At 50.9% G+C, this 15856-nt stretch overlaps 1 protein-coding gene across 1 annotated transcript in view; it reads right to left on the bottom strand.

Moving 5' to 3' along the window:
- Positions 1-3877: 3877 nt before the first annotated feature.
- LOC147363809 (uncharacterized) overlaps positions 3878-15856 on the bottom strand; it is a 43060-nt gene continuing 31081 nt past the window's right edge. The window contains exons 4-9 of the mRNA XM_086328395.1: positions 7557-7676; positions 7158-7355; positions 5036-5094; positions 4597-4682; positions 4031-4205; positions 3878-3937 (exon numbers count right to left, since the gene is read on the bottom strand). Of these exons, the coding sequence (XP_086184521.1) occupies positions 3878-3937; positions 4031-4205; positions 4597-4682; positions 5036-5094; positions 7158-7355; positions 7557-7676 (698 nt within the window). The remainder of the gene's footprint in view (positions 3938-4030; positions 4206-4596; positions 4683-5035; positions 5095-7157; positions 7356-7556; positions 7677-15856) is intronic.

Here is a 15856-nt window from a genome sequence, read left to right as displayed (position 1 = left end):
CTGTTGGCTTTCTCTGCACATCTTTGGAAAAACAAAGGTCTTTGTGTGTATTTTCTTGGAATTAGATTTATTGAATTAGTCTGTGTGCTGCTTTCTTAGTCATACAACAACCATCTTAAACTGTTTCTCTCTTAGCTAAAACTATTTCTTCCATGGTACGTTAGAACATGAAATAGGAAGTTTAGGAAAAGAACTTTATACTAAGTTCAGTAAAAGCACTGAAAATCTGTGGATAAGCACCTGATTTCCACCGCCTTCTCTCCAGGACTCAGTCAGGTGTGGTCTGCCGCCTCGTCTCTGTAGTCAGTGGCGCCATCTCGATTCTTAAGGGTAGGTGCCGAGCTCTGGACCGTGTGCACTCAGAACCCTGACGTGCTGGGATCCTGGCCCGGCGAGTCGTGTTCTTGGGGACTTGTCACAGGAACAGTGGCTGAAAGCTACTTAAGGCCACTCGTGTTTCTTTCATTTGTGTTTATGTGTGTGCATATCTCTCACGTATCAGGAATGTTTTCATATCTCTCACGTATCAGGAATGTTTTCATTCTACTTACTGTAGCCTTTCTGAGGTTAAGCAGGTATTTGGGTAAATGTGTAGAACTCTGGAGTTGAAGGAAGAAGGGAGAATCCTGAGCAGATCCACTGTCATTAGCACCCGTGAGATCAGATGAGAGTGGCGCCAGCCCTCGGGTGAAATCTGCAGATCCCCAGGGGAGGGCTGGGTGTGCCCTGTGCCACCCCCTCCAGACTCCAGCCTGTGGGTCACCGCCTCTGCCCTGCGCAGTGCCTGGATGTCAGCTGGGCATCTTCACCCCCTCCTCCTCACTCCTCAGCCTCCACCCACATTTCCCATGGGGGCCAGGTAAGAAGAGTGCCCTCGGAGGTGCCAGCGGGACATGCCGAGTGTGGCCTACAGGGGGGAGAGGAGGCGGAGCTGCTGCAGGTGGACAAGAGGGTGGAGGTGCTCACCTGGCTGCAGGGTGTTAATGCCAGCTCTGCGTGGCACCTTGCCTTGGGGTTTCTGCAGGTCTGCTGGGGCTTCTGTATCCTCTGCCCCAGAAGCCCCTCCATCTGCTTCCCTTTATCAGCACCCTTTCTGCTTGGGCTCCTGAGCAAACCCTGTCATGCTATGTCAGATGTAATGATCCAGGTGCAAACACAGTGTGTCCAGAGTGCCTACCACTCGGCTCCCCTGGGCTTTGCCGTCCTTGCCCCTTGGCAGTCTCCCCTGAGTTCCCAGTGCTGTTCACTTGCCGTTTCCATGATCAGGCCCAGCTAGTCTCTGAAACCCGCACGTTTCTTTGCGATCCTGCCATCCCCGTACCAGCTCCGCTGATGGCACCATTCTCAGCACTGCAGCAGCGGTGACCTCCAAGAGGCCTTCGGTTACCTCCCACATGCCAGGGGAACCTTTTAGCAGAGCCGCTGGAGTGTTCTGGGGTTGGCCCCATTTGAATCGGGCTTCCCAGGACTGAACTTAGGAGGGTGGGTAGGGACATGGTGTGGCCTGTTGTCCAATCCTGTCGGTTCTGGGTTTGCCCCTCAGTGGCCACCCTGGGGAGAGAACCGCCCCTTAGCCCAGCTGCTTCCACCTTGGCCTTCTGGGGAAGCACTGACTGAGTGTCGCAGGCTGGAAGTACTGTGGTCCTTTGCTTCTGGAAGGTTCGAAGACGCGAAGAAAATGCTAAACCTTCATGAAATAGCGTTGAACAACAATTGTATTGCTTCCCGAAAGGAGTTGGCTTTTTACAAGACCAACTGTTGTAACACTTGACTGTGAGGTTCCTGGGAACCGTAGCAGAAATTTCTTGGCAAAATTAGACATTTTCATGGGAAAAAAAGATGAAGAGCTCAACAGTTTCTGTCTGGCAATTACCCAGTAATACCGTATAGCAGCCGCTCAGTAATAAAACTTTGTACCTAAAGGGGCTACACATACGAAATAAAGTGAAAGTCGCTCAGTCGTGTCCAACTCTTTGAACCCCATGGACTGTAGCCTGCCAGGCTCCTCTGTCCACAGGGTTTCCCTGGCAAGAATACTTCAGTGGGCTGCCATTTCCTTCTCCAGGGGAATCTTCCTGACCCAGGTACTGAGCCCTCATCTCCTGCCTTGGCAGAAGGGTTCTTCACTGCTGAGCCCTCTCTTCTGTTCCCACTGTCAGCCTTCGATCCACCTGCCCGTGTGCTCCGTGTCTGCCCTCGGCCCTTCAGCTGGAGTGTCCCGTCTCACTGGATATGGCCGCTCTCCAGCAGGTTGGCTGCAGGTGTCCTTGGTCGTGCTCTCTGCTCCCGGGTTTCTCTCCTTCCCGCCTCCACCTCTTTTCCTCATCGCCTGGGCGTTTCTTTGGGCTCCTCTTCAGGTTCTTCCTCCCTGGCGGTGCAGGCCTGCTGCTGCACTTCCCAGCCCTTCTCCTTCCATCTGCCCTCGGTCTCCATCGAGGCACCTGCTCTGGTCTCGGCTCCCATGGGGGCCCCTCCGTGTTACTGTTCAGCCCTTCCAGGGCCCTTGGGCTCAGGGCCTTGTTGCTGACACCCACCGGGAGGCCAGGGGCCATCATACCACTAGCTGGTTTGGCGCCGCAGGTTCAGTTCGCGATGGTCCGTAGGCCTGTGGAGAGCTGGAGACCCATCCAGTGCTTTGTCTGTCTGAGGCTGCCCGAGGCCTGGGAAGAAGGCACCCCAGTTAGAGTGGGGTCAGGGTGGGTGGCAGGCCCCCTGGTGAGGAGGCTGTCAGGACCGCAGCTCCAGGTGCGCAGAGGACGGCCTCTGGGAGAATTCCCGTTACCCTCGTCGTCTTTATCATGGCCAGGCCCAGGAGGGGCCCCAGTGACTGCTGTTCTCTGTTTAGTATTGTGGTAAAAATGCTGTTTTCTTTGGAATTTTGAGACTCCTGATACATACGGTAGGAATATGTGTCCTGACATATGCTTGGTTGTCAGATAAAACGCTGGGGATGAATGGAACTTGATACCAAACTCGGTTTATCTCAGAACACAGCCACCCTGCTCTGTCTCTCCTTTTCTTTCTCCTGGGGTCAGTGTGCACCCCGCCACGCCCTGCAGTGAGATGGGGTGGGGGCTCAGCTCACAGGATTGTTCCAGCCCAGGCGGAGGGATCCTCATGCCCTTCATGGAAGGTCTCCCTTCACTTAAAGTAGATCCACACAGAAGAACGAAATTGAAGGCAAAGAAGACAGATACTGAAGAGTGTGCTGCGTGTCAGGCGCCGAGTCTCCGCAGCTGTCCTCTGTTGGCTCCACGTGTGTGCTGCTTTATTTTCCAGTGAGCTTACTTGTTCAAACACCAGAGAGCTCTAGGAGCTCCTTTCATCCTTGAGAGGCTAGACCCTGCCACATCCTTCAGGGACCCAGCCCAGGGAGCAAAGCACACAGAACTTTTGATGACATGCTGGAATTAATCTTTCTCCTTTTTTTTTTTTACCCCAAGAGCCACCAGGGTAATAGCTCCTTTTCCAGAAAGGATGACCTCATTGTTTTTCATGTATTTATATTTAAAATTTTCAACTCAGATCAAAACCCTGCAGAGGTTTTCATGACTTAGATCAGCGCTTTCGAGAGTTTTCCTAAAAAAAGAAAAAAGATGGATATGCAAATTGGGACTTTGTACAGCATAGTTCATGATTCGTAATGGAATCCGTTGGGAGAATTTTAATATAAACACAGTAATTACTTTCTGTACCACGGGAGTTCTCAGAGCGCTTACTAGGCTAATCATACATCCAGGGACGCAGTGGCACTTCTTCCTCATGCCCACCAGCCCTGGAGGTGACTGCAAGGGCATAGAGGGGTGGCGTTGTCCCCACCAGGAAGCCCCGTACTCACTTGGACCAGCTGCACTCCCCACTCCATTTCCGTGGGAACCTAGGGGGCGCACTGGCGCACCCGACTCCAGACCCAGTGATGTGGGTTCTGAGCCTGGATCTAAAAGGGAAGCACAGCAGGGTAAGCCCCCTGAGGAATGGCCCAGCCCGTCACCTCTGGGGTGTGGCCCCCCAGCCCTCATCCCCAACAGACCTCCTCGCACAGCTCGGGGGTGACCCAGGCTCGGTGTCCCATCGCATGGAAGAATTCCACCTTCAGCTTGAGAAACTCCTTGTAGAGGTCTGGCCAGTGCTCCCTGCCCAGCAGGAACTGGAAGATGCTCCGCTTGGACGTGGGGTTGTCTTCCTCCATGTCGGAGGCAATGTAGCTGCCACCAGGAAAGAGGGCAGGCTGGACTCAGCCCCGCAAGGACTCCCAGCCTCAGGGCAAGGGGGGCAGTGGAGAGGCTGCCAAGGTCCCCCTGAGGAGCCAGCGTCCAGGACAGGGTATCCAGGCCTGGGTCCAGGGGAGCCCCATTGGCTGGGGCTCCTGGATCCAGACGGCAGGACGGCGCTCAACTCCAAGCCTGTCCAGCCCAGGGCAAGGGTCTGGCTGCTGTCATTCCCCTGGGGCTCTCCACCTTGGGTCACTGTGTCTTTGGGCAGCACGCGGTGTCTCCTGGGTACATTCATTACCCCAGGATCTGACTGGTTGCCTTCCCCTCCTCTGACCCTGTGACCCCTTGAACCACCACTGGGGGCCCTCGGGGAAGCGCTCACAGGGCCAGGAAGAAGTGGATCCTGTTGTAGAGGTGACCGGGAAGCCCCACACGGCCGAAGTACTCCACCACCATGGACAGCAGGTACTGCGTGGAGACAGAGAGCAGGGGAGGGCGGCCAGGGCTGGATGGCAGGAAGAGCGTTCTGAATGGGCTGTGTGCCCCACCCCCGCCCAGGTGGGAGAGCCACCCAGGGTAGGCCTTGCTGGGGGCCTCCTGGCCCTTTGACATGTGGAGACGAGCCAACCACGGGAAGCCAGGAAGGAGACGCTCAGGGCCAGTGCAGGGCACTGCCAGTTTGTCCGTCCTTCCTTTCTGGCACCAGGGGTGGGTCTCTCCAGGGCTTCCGCCCAGGCTGACGTCTGGTCCTCTGTCCCTGCGCCCATGGGGTGGTGACCCTGCAGTCCCTCAGTCCCTCCCCATGTTAGTGCTGTGAATACCTTGTCAGACACCTTCAGGAAAATGTCAGCTTCCAAGAAGCTCTGGATGACCGGATCCTCTGCAAAGGGAGGGAGGCGTGATGAGGGCCCAGGAGCAGCGAGCCTGGGGCTGTGGGATTTCAGCTCACAGGGAGGAGAAGGACAGGAAGCCTCTCCCCCTTCCTCTATTTCAGGGAGTGCAGGCAACTCTCTTTCCCACTGGGAGGCTCAGAGCTTTAACAAGAGTGACAAAGCTGTTTTTTCCATTGACACAGGGAGAGTGGGTCTCAGCCGCAGGTGGTTTGCTATTGTTATTTAATCTTCAACACATGGGAGTTAATAAGTGTGCTTCACGAAGAGATACGAACCTGGTTCTCAAAGTTTTAACACAGTATTCCTGGAGCCAAAGCTTGGATATGGCCTTGGGCCTCTGGGCACCACATTTCTTGTCACTTCCTCACACTGTGCAAGGGTTTCCTGCCCCATCTGATAATCAAGCACCCTGTGTGGGCGGTGGGGAGTTCATACTCTTCCCCCAAGCTGGGGTGGGCGGTATTGGGCATCCTGCCCTCTTTCTCCTGGATTCTGCCACTTCCTGCAGATAATAACCTGGCCTCACCTGCCCCCAGCAGGCTCATGGGGGGCTACAGTTGTTGTCCCTTGGAGGTCACCATTTTCCAGTGGTGACCTGAGAATATCAGATCCTCTTTGTTCTTCACTCTTTACCCTGGACAATGACATTTGCACAGATGGGAGGATGGAGGGATTGTGGATCATTTTGCCCTCCCTGACACAGGGAGCAGCCGAAAGCCTGGCTCCCAGCTGTGTGATGATGAAAATGGTCTACATCTTTCTATCCAGCATGGTAGCTGTCAGGACTTCCCCTGGCAGTGTAGTGGACAGCAATCTGCCTGCCAATGAAGGGGATGCGAGTCCGATCCCTGCTCTGGGAGGGAGGGTTCCACATGCCATGAGGCAACTAAGCCCGTGTGCTGTGATTGCTGAAGCCTGAGCACAGGGCCTGTGCTCTGCAACAAGAGAAGCCCCCGCAAGGAGAAGCCTGCTCACAGAAACTACAAAAAGCCTGAATGCAGCAAAAACACCCAGTGCAGCAGCAAAAAGTAGTTGTTGGCCATGTGTGGCTACTGAGCATATGAAATGTGGCTGGTGAGAAGAACCAGGAACTGAGCTTCAGAAGTTTAAATATTCAGTGTTGAATAACTGCGCGCAGCTAGTGGACAGTGTCATGTGTGTGTCATCCCTAAACTACCACACTGGGCCCTGCCTCAGGTCATGACGTCACCTCTGCAGACCTTCCCTGAGTATCTGTATGACAAAACTCCTACTCTTGTCCACAGTCCATCTCTAGGTGCCATTGTGCTGTGTGCTAAGTCCCTTCAGTTCTGTCTGACTCTTTGTGACCCTATGGACTGTAGCCTCCCAGGCTCCCCTGTCCATGGGATTCTCCAGGCAAGAAGACCGGAGTGGGTTGCCATGCCCTCCTCCAGGGGGTCTTCCCGACCCAGGGTTTGAACCCGTCTCGTAGGTCTCCTGCTTTGGCAGGTGGGTTCTTTACCACTAGTGCCCCCTGGGAAGCCCCTAGGTGTCACCGATGTTGTTGGTCTTTTCTGAGTCAGCTCTTCTCATCAGGTGGCCAAAGTACTGGAGCTTCAGCTTCAGCATCAGTCCTGCCAATGGATATTCAGGTGTCACTGCCTTTCCAGAATTTTCCTTCTCTGCATTTGTCACTGGCAAATTACTTACTTTTGTAATTATTCTGGGCCTCCTCCCACTTTGACCATCAAGGCAGCAAGATCTAGTTGATCCTTTTCGTCACTGATCTCTAAAACCTTAACTGGATGGAATAAATGTGGGCAGAGAATTCCCCCCTTGATTTGTCCTAAACTGTCTTGATCATTGAACATAGCCATGAGTCTTTTTCTCTTCTCCCTCCAAGAACTTGTCTCAGAGGAAAACCCATTGGCACCACAGCAGAACCAGAACATGAAAGCCTGGTGATCTGCTGCTGTGCCACTTGGACATCTCTCAGCTCCAAGCCCCAGGGGGTCTTGGCCACAATCCCTGGGCCCTGGGATCCTCGGTGAAGAAGAGACCTGACCCTCCACTGGCTCAGAACACACACCCAGAAGTCGGTAGAAGGCTTCTTGGTCTTCTGGACGATAGCTAGGTCTTCTCCTCTTGTTCATCCTGAGTTTTGTTCCCTCAATGTGATCGATAGTCCATATGTTCCTCCTCTGCTCCCTCTTATTCCAGGACTTCAACTCAGAGACAGCTTCTGAGGACCTGGGGTGGGAGGCCAGGGAGCTGCTCTTGTGGGCTGCTGCAGGAACAAGACTCTGTGTGAGCACAAGACTCTTGTGTAAACAAGATCTGACCCACCTGGGAGGTCCTGAATCCATCCTTTTAGCTCACCTGAAGACGGGATCCTGCCACCCAAGGTCCGCCATGAGGGCAAGATGACAGTGGTTGCTCAGCAGTAACTGATGCTTTGTGGAGGGCTAGGGAAGCCAAGAACACATACCTGCCTTCACATCCGTTAGTTTCTTCCTCTTCCGGCCTCTCATCTTCCTGGTTCTCTGCTCAGGGCCAGCCTCCAGAGGGGCAGGACTGGAGGCCAGAGGGCTCCCATTCCTGGCAGCTGCTGGAGAGAGGAAGGACCCTGTGTGGTCAGGGGCGGGGACCCACCTGGGAAATACTCGGCTCTTTCCTTTTCGCTTTGCTCACCTTGAGGTCTTTGCATATGATATCTGAAGAATAAGAATGACCATCACCTGCTTTGTGCTCATCTATGAAGGAGGGTGCGTGTGTGCATGCTTGGTTGTTTCAGTTGGCTTCGACTCTTTGCCATCCCATGAACTGTTGCCTGCTGGGCTCCTCTGTCCATGGGATTCTCCAGGCAAGAATACTGGAGTGGGTTGCCTTGCCCTCCTCCAGGGGATCTCCCCAACCCAGGGATTGAACCTGCATCTCCTGTGTCTCCTGCATTGGTGGTGGATTCTATACCCACTAAACCACTTCAGAATCCTCATAAAGGAGGGTAGGAATTGAGTAAATAATTACCTTTCTTTGCCGGGGAAATCCTGTGCTCCTGGGCCTCTTTCCATGGATCTTTCTGCCTGGGGGACTCCTCTATGGAGATAAATGTGAAATTCTCTGGTCATTGGTGTCTTTAATAACTACAAAAGTGAACAAGAGAGTGGCCTCCTGTCTCCCCACCCTGGACACCCTTTCCCCCACCCTGCAGATGCACAGTCGTGAGAGTTCAGGGAATTGATGCTGGAGCCATGGCAACCTGTCACCTTCATTCAGAGACCAGGGATAAAGTGGGGGGGGGGGTGGCGAATGACCACACGCACCTGCCTTCCCTTCCATGCACACCCTTTTCTTCTTTGCTGAGTCCTGTTGGCTTGGAGCTGTCTCCGAGGCAGCCAATGAGGAGCTCAGAGGGATCCTGTCTTTTCTGGGCAGCAAAGAAAAGAAAGAAACCAACTTGACCTTGACCAGGCCATTTCTTTCTGCTTAACTTGCTGATTGTGAGACCAAATAATATTTAAAATAGCAATAACTGTAGCTAACAGTTATTGACTGCTTAGTAAACTTCAGATATTTTTTAGTGGTTGGGAATTACCTCATTCAATCCTTATAATGAGGCATGAGGTTAAGTATATAACTTGCCTATTTACAGGTGAGGAAGCAATGATGTAATTTGTCTCAGGTTTGCTCCTTAACTGTGGCTAGAGCTCTTTGGACTTGGGATTAGAACTTGTGTCTGGGACTTCCCCGATGGTCCATTGACTAAGACTCCATGCTCCCAATGCAGGGGCCTCGAGTTCCATATTGTCAGGGAACTAGATCCCAACTAAGACCCAGTACAACCAAATAAATAAGTGAATAGATACTAAAAAAACCTCGTGTCTGACCAGTGCTCAAGGGAAGAATGGCTTGTGGCAGCCACCACTGAGCCTCAGTCTCATTTCCATTAGGGTCGAACTGGGCCACCTTTCATGCTATGTTATCAGCTCTACCTGTGTGCATGCTCAGTTGTGTTTAATTCTTTGCAAACCCATGTAGCCTGCCAGGCTCCTCTGTCCATGGAATTTTCCAGACAAGAATACTGGAGTGGGTTGCCATTTCCTTCTCCAGGGGATCTTCTGGACCAGGGGATCAAATCGCCACCTCTGGCATCTCCTGCATTGGCCACCTGGGAAGCCCTGTGAACCACTATAAAACCACGGGCAGTCAAGCCTGGCAAAAGTCTGAGCAGAGTGGCCCAAGCCCGTCTGAAACAGTCCTGGAAGCTGATTGAGAGGGCACCCCCTCCAGAAGTCCAGTCCCGCCTGTGCCTCTGAGGGCAGTGTTCCCCCTGAATGATGTCCACATGCGCCCAGGGTTCTCAAGGGCAAGTTCTCTGTAGAAATCGCTTTACTCTCTCTCCCCCCTTCCCCCAGATTCATTTTGTTCTCCTCTTACCCACATCCTCTCTGGTTCTCTTCCCCCCGCACCCCAAACTTGAGACCTATTTGTATTTCTACTGCATCCCAGTCACTCATCTGGAAATTCACAGGTGACCCCTTCCCCATCCACTGTGACAGTTTGGAAGGACACAGTTCAGGACCCAAGATTCGCCTTAGTACAGAAGAGAGTGATGCCCACCCTGAGGGAACACCACGAGGCTCCCTCAAGACCTAGGCCCCCACCCTTACTCAACATGCAGACTTACAGCAGCGGGAGAAGACCACGGACTGTAGCCAAGTGTTCAGGATCCCATGGCTTCCGAGATTCCAGAGCCCTTGCCATGAGTTCATGATGATGTCACACCATTCCGCCAGGAAGTGCTCTTGGGTTTATAAGACTCTCAAGGAAAAGACTGGGCCTCAGGAGGAGGGAGTTAGTGTCCCAGGCTGAACACTGGGATCACTTTCTCTTGCCCCAGTAATAGCTCTGAAACTCAGCTTTTGTTTGGTCTAACCAATTCATGTTTCTAAATGAAAGTGATACATCCACATATCCAAAAAGTGATAAAAATTGATGAATATCCGTAATAAAGTTGTTTATTTTTTCTATCTTTCTTGTGTTTACTACATTTCTTGATTTGTGTTTAGCTATGATTATATTGGAGAAGGCAATGGCACCCCATTCCAGTACTCTTGCCTGGAAAATCCCATGGACGGAGGAGCCTGGTAGGCTGCAGTCCATGGGGTCGCTAGGAGTCGGACACGACTGAGCGACTTCACTTTGACTTTTCACTTTCATCCGTTGGAGGAGGAAATGGCAACCCACTCCAGTGTTCTTGCCTGGAGAATCCCAGGGACAGGGGAGCCTGATGGGCTGCCGTCTATGGGGTCGCACAGAGTCGGATACGACTGAAGTGACTTAGCAGCAGCAGCATGACTATATATATTAAGATTTTAAAATTTTGACTTTTCAATTTATAATTGTAGATTCACATGCAGTTGTCAAAACTGATAGACAGACACTATACACCCTTTTTAACAAATTTCCTTCAGTGGTACAGACTTGTATGTCTGTAGCAGAGTATCACCACAGGAGATGGACATTGCCGCTTGGGCTCAGCTGTGGGGCACAGGCTTAGTTGCCTCAAGGTATGTGGGATCTTAGTTCCCAGACCAGGAATGGAGCCCATGTCCCCCCGCATTGGCAGGTGGATTCTTAACCAATGAATCATCAGGGAACTCCCATGTAATTTTTTACTTTCAAAAATATATAAGTGGAAACTATAATCTGGTCTATTTTTTTTACTTTGCATAATTATCTTGAGAACTATTTATTGAGTTGCATAGATCAATAGTTTATTCCTTTTTATCGCTTAGTCGTAATCCATGGTTGTATGGTAAAGTGCATATTTAGTTTTGTAAGAATCTGCCATATCTAGGGTAGCCCTGTCATACATCCCCAATGCACTCAGTCATTTCAGTCATGTCTGACTCTTTGTGACACTATAGACTGTAGCCTACCAGGCTCCTCTGTCCATGGGATTCTCCAGGCAAGAATACTGGAATGGGTTGCCGTGCCTTCTCCAGATGATCTTCCTGACCCAGGGATCAAGCCTGCATCTCCTGTGTCTTCTGCATTGCAGGCGGATTCTTTACCACTGAGCCACCAGGGAAGCCCATGTACATCCCCACTAGGAGTGAATGAATAATCCACTTTCTCCACATCATTGTCAGCATTTGGGTTATCACTTTTTATTTTAACCATATCTCATTGTGGAATTAATTGGCACTTCCATAATGATATTGAACATCTTTTTATGTGTTTATTTGCCATCTGTGTATCTTCTTTGGTGAAATGTCTGTTCATGTTTTTTTCCTACTTGAATTAACTTCTTTACCGTTGAGTTTTGAGAATTTTTTATGATATATGTCCCAGACACAGGTCCTTTGTAAGATATGTGATTTGCAAATATTTTCTCCCAATCTGTAGGTTACCTTTTCATCCTCTTTTTAAACCACTTTTTCTTCTGGTTTTACTGAAATATAACTGACATTCTACACTGTATAAGTTTAAGGTATACAAGTTTTATTGATATATGCTAAACAGCATAATTTTCACTCATTTAAAAATACAGTTCAATGAATTTTAGTGTATTTCCACAGAGTTGAACGACCATCACCACAATCTAATTTTGGAACACGTCTATCCCCCCAAAATATCCCTCCTGCTCATTTGCACCCACTCCCCATTCTCACCTCCAGCTTTAGATAGCCGCTCATCTTCTGTGTCTGTTTTGCTTACTGGGGATTGGTAGAGAAATCAATTTGGAAAGAATAGTTCACTGCTAAAAGCCATTTGAAACAGAGTCATCTTAAGCACTTTATTGATAAATGAGAAAACAGTGGCCCTGCACGCACCAGGGTCTAGCTCAGGACCACACGCACACAAACATGGCAGAGGCCGGGCCCCTTGAAAATGTTCTTTCCAAGGGGAGCCTGGCTGCCAGAATTTGTGGTGCAGTGACCACAGGTTCTGCCATGGCTCCCTCTGATTGGCACCCCATGCCCTCCCCAGAGTTGAGGGAGACAGAGGGTGGGAGGGTGAGGGGAGGGTGGCATCTTCTCTCCTCCCCCAGACACTCTGACTCTGGTTGAGTCTGTGGTCTCCACCTCTCGTTCTAGCCCACAGAGCAGTATATCCTGAAGCCAGAGCTGCCCTGAAGCTTCCTCCATTCTTCAGATTTCACAAAAGATATGACTCTTGGAGGGCAACTTGGGTTTTTTGGTGGGGGCAGGGAGGGTGGTGAAAGGGGACAGGAGCAGAAGCTTCTTTATGGAGTCTCTATATTCTGGAAATTTTTCTGTCCTGGGAATCTCCAGCATAGGTAGGGTGGAGGGAGGCAAGTTTGTTACTGTCGCTAGCTTGGACTCCAGCACACGTGTCTTCAGGGACCAGTCAGCACCCCCACGGGGAAGCCAGCACAGAGCTGGTGGCCCAGAGGGCTGGCGAGGGTGTCAGTCCTGGGCAGCAAACGTCACCCACCCCAGTTCTACACACCGACTTGGGTGGGGTATTCTTACTCTTGAAAGTCTAGGTCTTATGATGCTTTAAAAGAAGCCAGAAATCTGGACTTTTTATTAAGTGAAATCTTGCATATTTTAAACAATGGCAACAAATGGAAAAAATGGAGTGCTGTGTGGAGGGCATGCAGAACACGGCAGCTACTAAGCCTGACCAGGGGCTATGCATTTCAGGATTTGGCTCTGAGAGCCACTAGCAGGGGATTCCAGTGTGGGCAGAGTGATGGGGGGCTTGACAGGGACTAGTCTCTTCTTTTGATTCATCAGGCCATGTCTGTGCAAGACTAAATTGACGGGGTCATGTTTTTCCTTTAAAGCATTCCCTCTCAGGACTTCCCTGGTTGTGCAGTGGTTAAGAATCCACCTGCCAATGCAGGGGACACAGGTTCAATCCCTGGTCCAGAAACTTGGATTCCACGTGCCTCAGGGCAACTAAGCCTGCTCTCTAGAGCTGTGATTAGCAACAAGAGAAGCCCCCGCGCCTCACAGCTGGAGCATAGCCCCTGCTCACCATGACTAGAGAAAAGCCAGTGCAGCCATGAAGACCCAGCGCAGTGAGTAAATGAACAAACCAAACAAGAACAAAACATCCCTCTCCAACTAGGCTGTTACTGCTCAGTTGCTCAGTCAGGTCTGACTCTGCAACCCCATGGACTGCAGCATGCCAGCCTTCCCTCCTGTCCTTCTCTATCACCCAGAGTTTCCACTGAGTCGGTGGGTGTTAAATAGGGCACCAACGGCTGTGGAGCTTCTGTGGTCGGTGGGTGTTAAATAGGGCACCGACGGCCGTGGAGCTCCTGTGGTCACTCTGGGGCCACAGGGATGAGCGTGTCCTCCCCACTGCCCTTCCTGACGCTGCCAGCCCCGTTTCCGCCCTTCCTGTCATGGTGTCACCCTTCCCACATAGGAGTGGTGGTGGAGACGCCGTGGCACCAGCCTCCGTGTTCCCGTCTTTATGAGACTGCTGGCAGTGGAATGGACTTCCCTGGTGGCTCAGACGATAAAGAATCTGTCTACAATGCAGGAGATAAGAGCTCGATCCCTGGGTCGGGAAGATCCCCTGGAGGAGGGCATGGCAACCCACTCCAGTGCTCTTGCCTGGAGAACCACATGCACAGAGGAGCCTGGCGGGCTACAGTCCGTGGGGTCGCACAGAGTTGGACATGGCTGAGCCGCTAACACACATACACAGCAGCAGGATGCAACTGGGCTCTGTGGCTGCCGACGCTAGGAAGGTGTCTGTGGGTTTCCTCTTCTCCCTCTTCCTTGATAGGGTGTGACTATGAACCCTCCTGGCTCTCTCTGCAGGTGTTGGTGTTGGCAGTAGGATGGTGGCTGTTCTTCCCGCTGGGGTTTGCCACTGTGAGTTCAGGAGGGAGTCAGGAGGGTGACTTGTGCAGCCCTTTGAAGAACACAGTAGGGACTCTATGGTTATTTGTGGAATGGATGCTACCATTCATTTTTAAAACATAATTTTATTTAATTTTGGCTGGGTCTTCATTGCTGCGCGGGGATTGAACCTGTGTCTCCTGCATTGGCAGGTGGCTTCTTTACCACTGAGCCACCAGGGAAGCCCAGCAGTCATGGTTGATAGAGGTCATTGCTGCTGTTGCATGTTGAGACAGCAACCAACTTTTCAGAAACACACTATCGGGAGTTATGAAGACATCCTCCCACCCCACCTCCCCCATGCTCTCAGCTGACCAGTCATATTCAATTACTGAAATTAGAGGAGGCCTTTGTTGGGGTTACACCATCAGCAACTGAGGAGAACCCATGATTTCACGTAGGCACTGCAGAGGATGAATGGAAACATATTCCATGGGACTTGCTGCTTCCCCCAGAATGGAGCCTGTGCTGCCCTTACCTACAGTGAGGGGCAAGTGTCCTAGAGTGGAGTCGTTCTGACTGATCTGAGCAATTCTGGATGAGTCGGGTAATGCCCGTGATGCTGAAGGTACAATAATATAATAACCATGAAGATACCTTTGTGAACCACACAGCAAGGCATATACATACTGTTTTCCCAATAAAGCATTTGAATAAAGATGTAGAACAAGGTAGAAGCCACAGCTTCCACTAGGAAGGTAACATCTATTCCTCTGCCTGAAGGCTGAGGAGGAACATCTCCCTCGGGAACGTGGCCAGGGACCCTGAACGACACTCAGTCTCTTGCAGTGGGCAGATGGTGTAAGGCAGATGCTTTGACGAGATTTGGGGATTGTTTTTAGATTGTGAATGGATACATGTTGGACCCACCTGGCTGGGACTGAAGTCAAGGAGAGCTCCACTGATGGTGACCCCAGACCGCACGGTCAGCAGTCTCCTCCCCGTGCCGGGCACCCGCGTGTGCTCCCCTAAGATGATCAGATCTTATGAAAGAGCGTGTAGCATTGACCTGAACCATGAAAGGTTTGGGGGAAACCTCTGTTTATTCTCAAGAGGCTTAAATCATCCGTCTTCCCTCCATTCACCCTCTTGATGTATCTGAGACCAACATCTGTTAACATATGATCCCCAGAGTGTATATGGGAGCTGAGAGGAGCACCTCCTTTTGTCCTGCGCCTCTCTTGTCTTGCTTCTTCACTTAGCTGGGGTCTACCTGGAGTTCTCAGTGAGACACAGTCTGCTCTGAGCCTTTTCCTCAAAGAGCCCGTTTTCCGGGAGAAGAGTACACTTAGCTGCTCTCTTCTCAGCTGGGCAGTTAGAGGAAATTGGGCTCCCAAGTCGAGTATCGCGGATTTGACTTTGAGAAAGAACTTGGGGTTGTTCTGGGTATTTTGGGAACATTTAGATAACATTTCCTATTATTTCTCTTGAGAAAATTTCTTTCCTCTGAAGTCTACTTTATTTGATATAAATGTAGCCTCTGTTTTCTTTGAACTGATCTTTGCAAAGTGTATCTTTCTCCATTCTTTAATGTTCAACCCACCTCTATTGTTATAGTTGAAGTGAATTTCATGTAGGCAGCGTATTGTTGGGTCATGTTTTCTAATCCACTCTGTCTTTTTAGTATGTTTGTTTGTTTACCACACTTTGCAGCATGCAGGATCTTAATTCTCTGACCAGGGATTGAACCCATGCCCCCTGAAAGCATGGAGTGTTAACCACTAGACTGTCAGGGAAGTCCCTAGTAGGTGTATTTAGAGTATTTACATTTGCTTTTTAAAAATTTTATTTTATATTGGAGTATAGGCAGTTAACAGAGTTGTGATAGTTTCAGGTGGACAGGAAAGGAACTCACCCATATACACATGTATCCCTTCCCCCTCAGATTCCCGCCCCG

Source organism: Bos grunniens, chromosome 11 (assembly GCF_055505025.1).
Source record: "Bos grunniens cultivar Pamir isolate PY7600 chromosome 11, Bosgru_T2T1.0, whole genome shotgun sequence".
In the NCBI taxonomy this organism is placed as follows: domain Eukaryota; kingdom Metazoa; phylum Chordata; class Mammalia; order Artiodactyla; family Bovidae; genus Bos; species Bos grunniens.
This window is presented reverse-complemented; position numbering and strand designations above follow the sequence as displayed.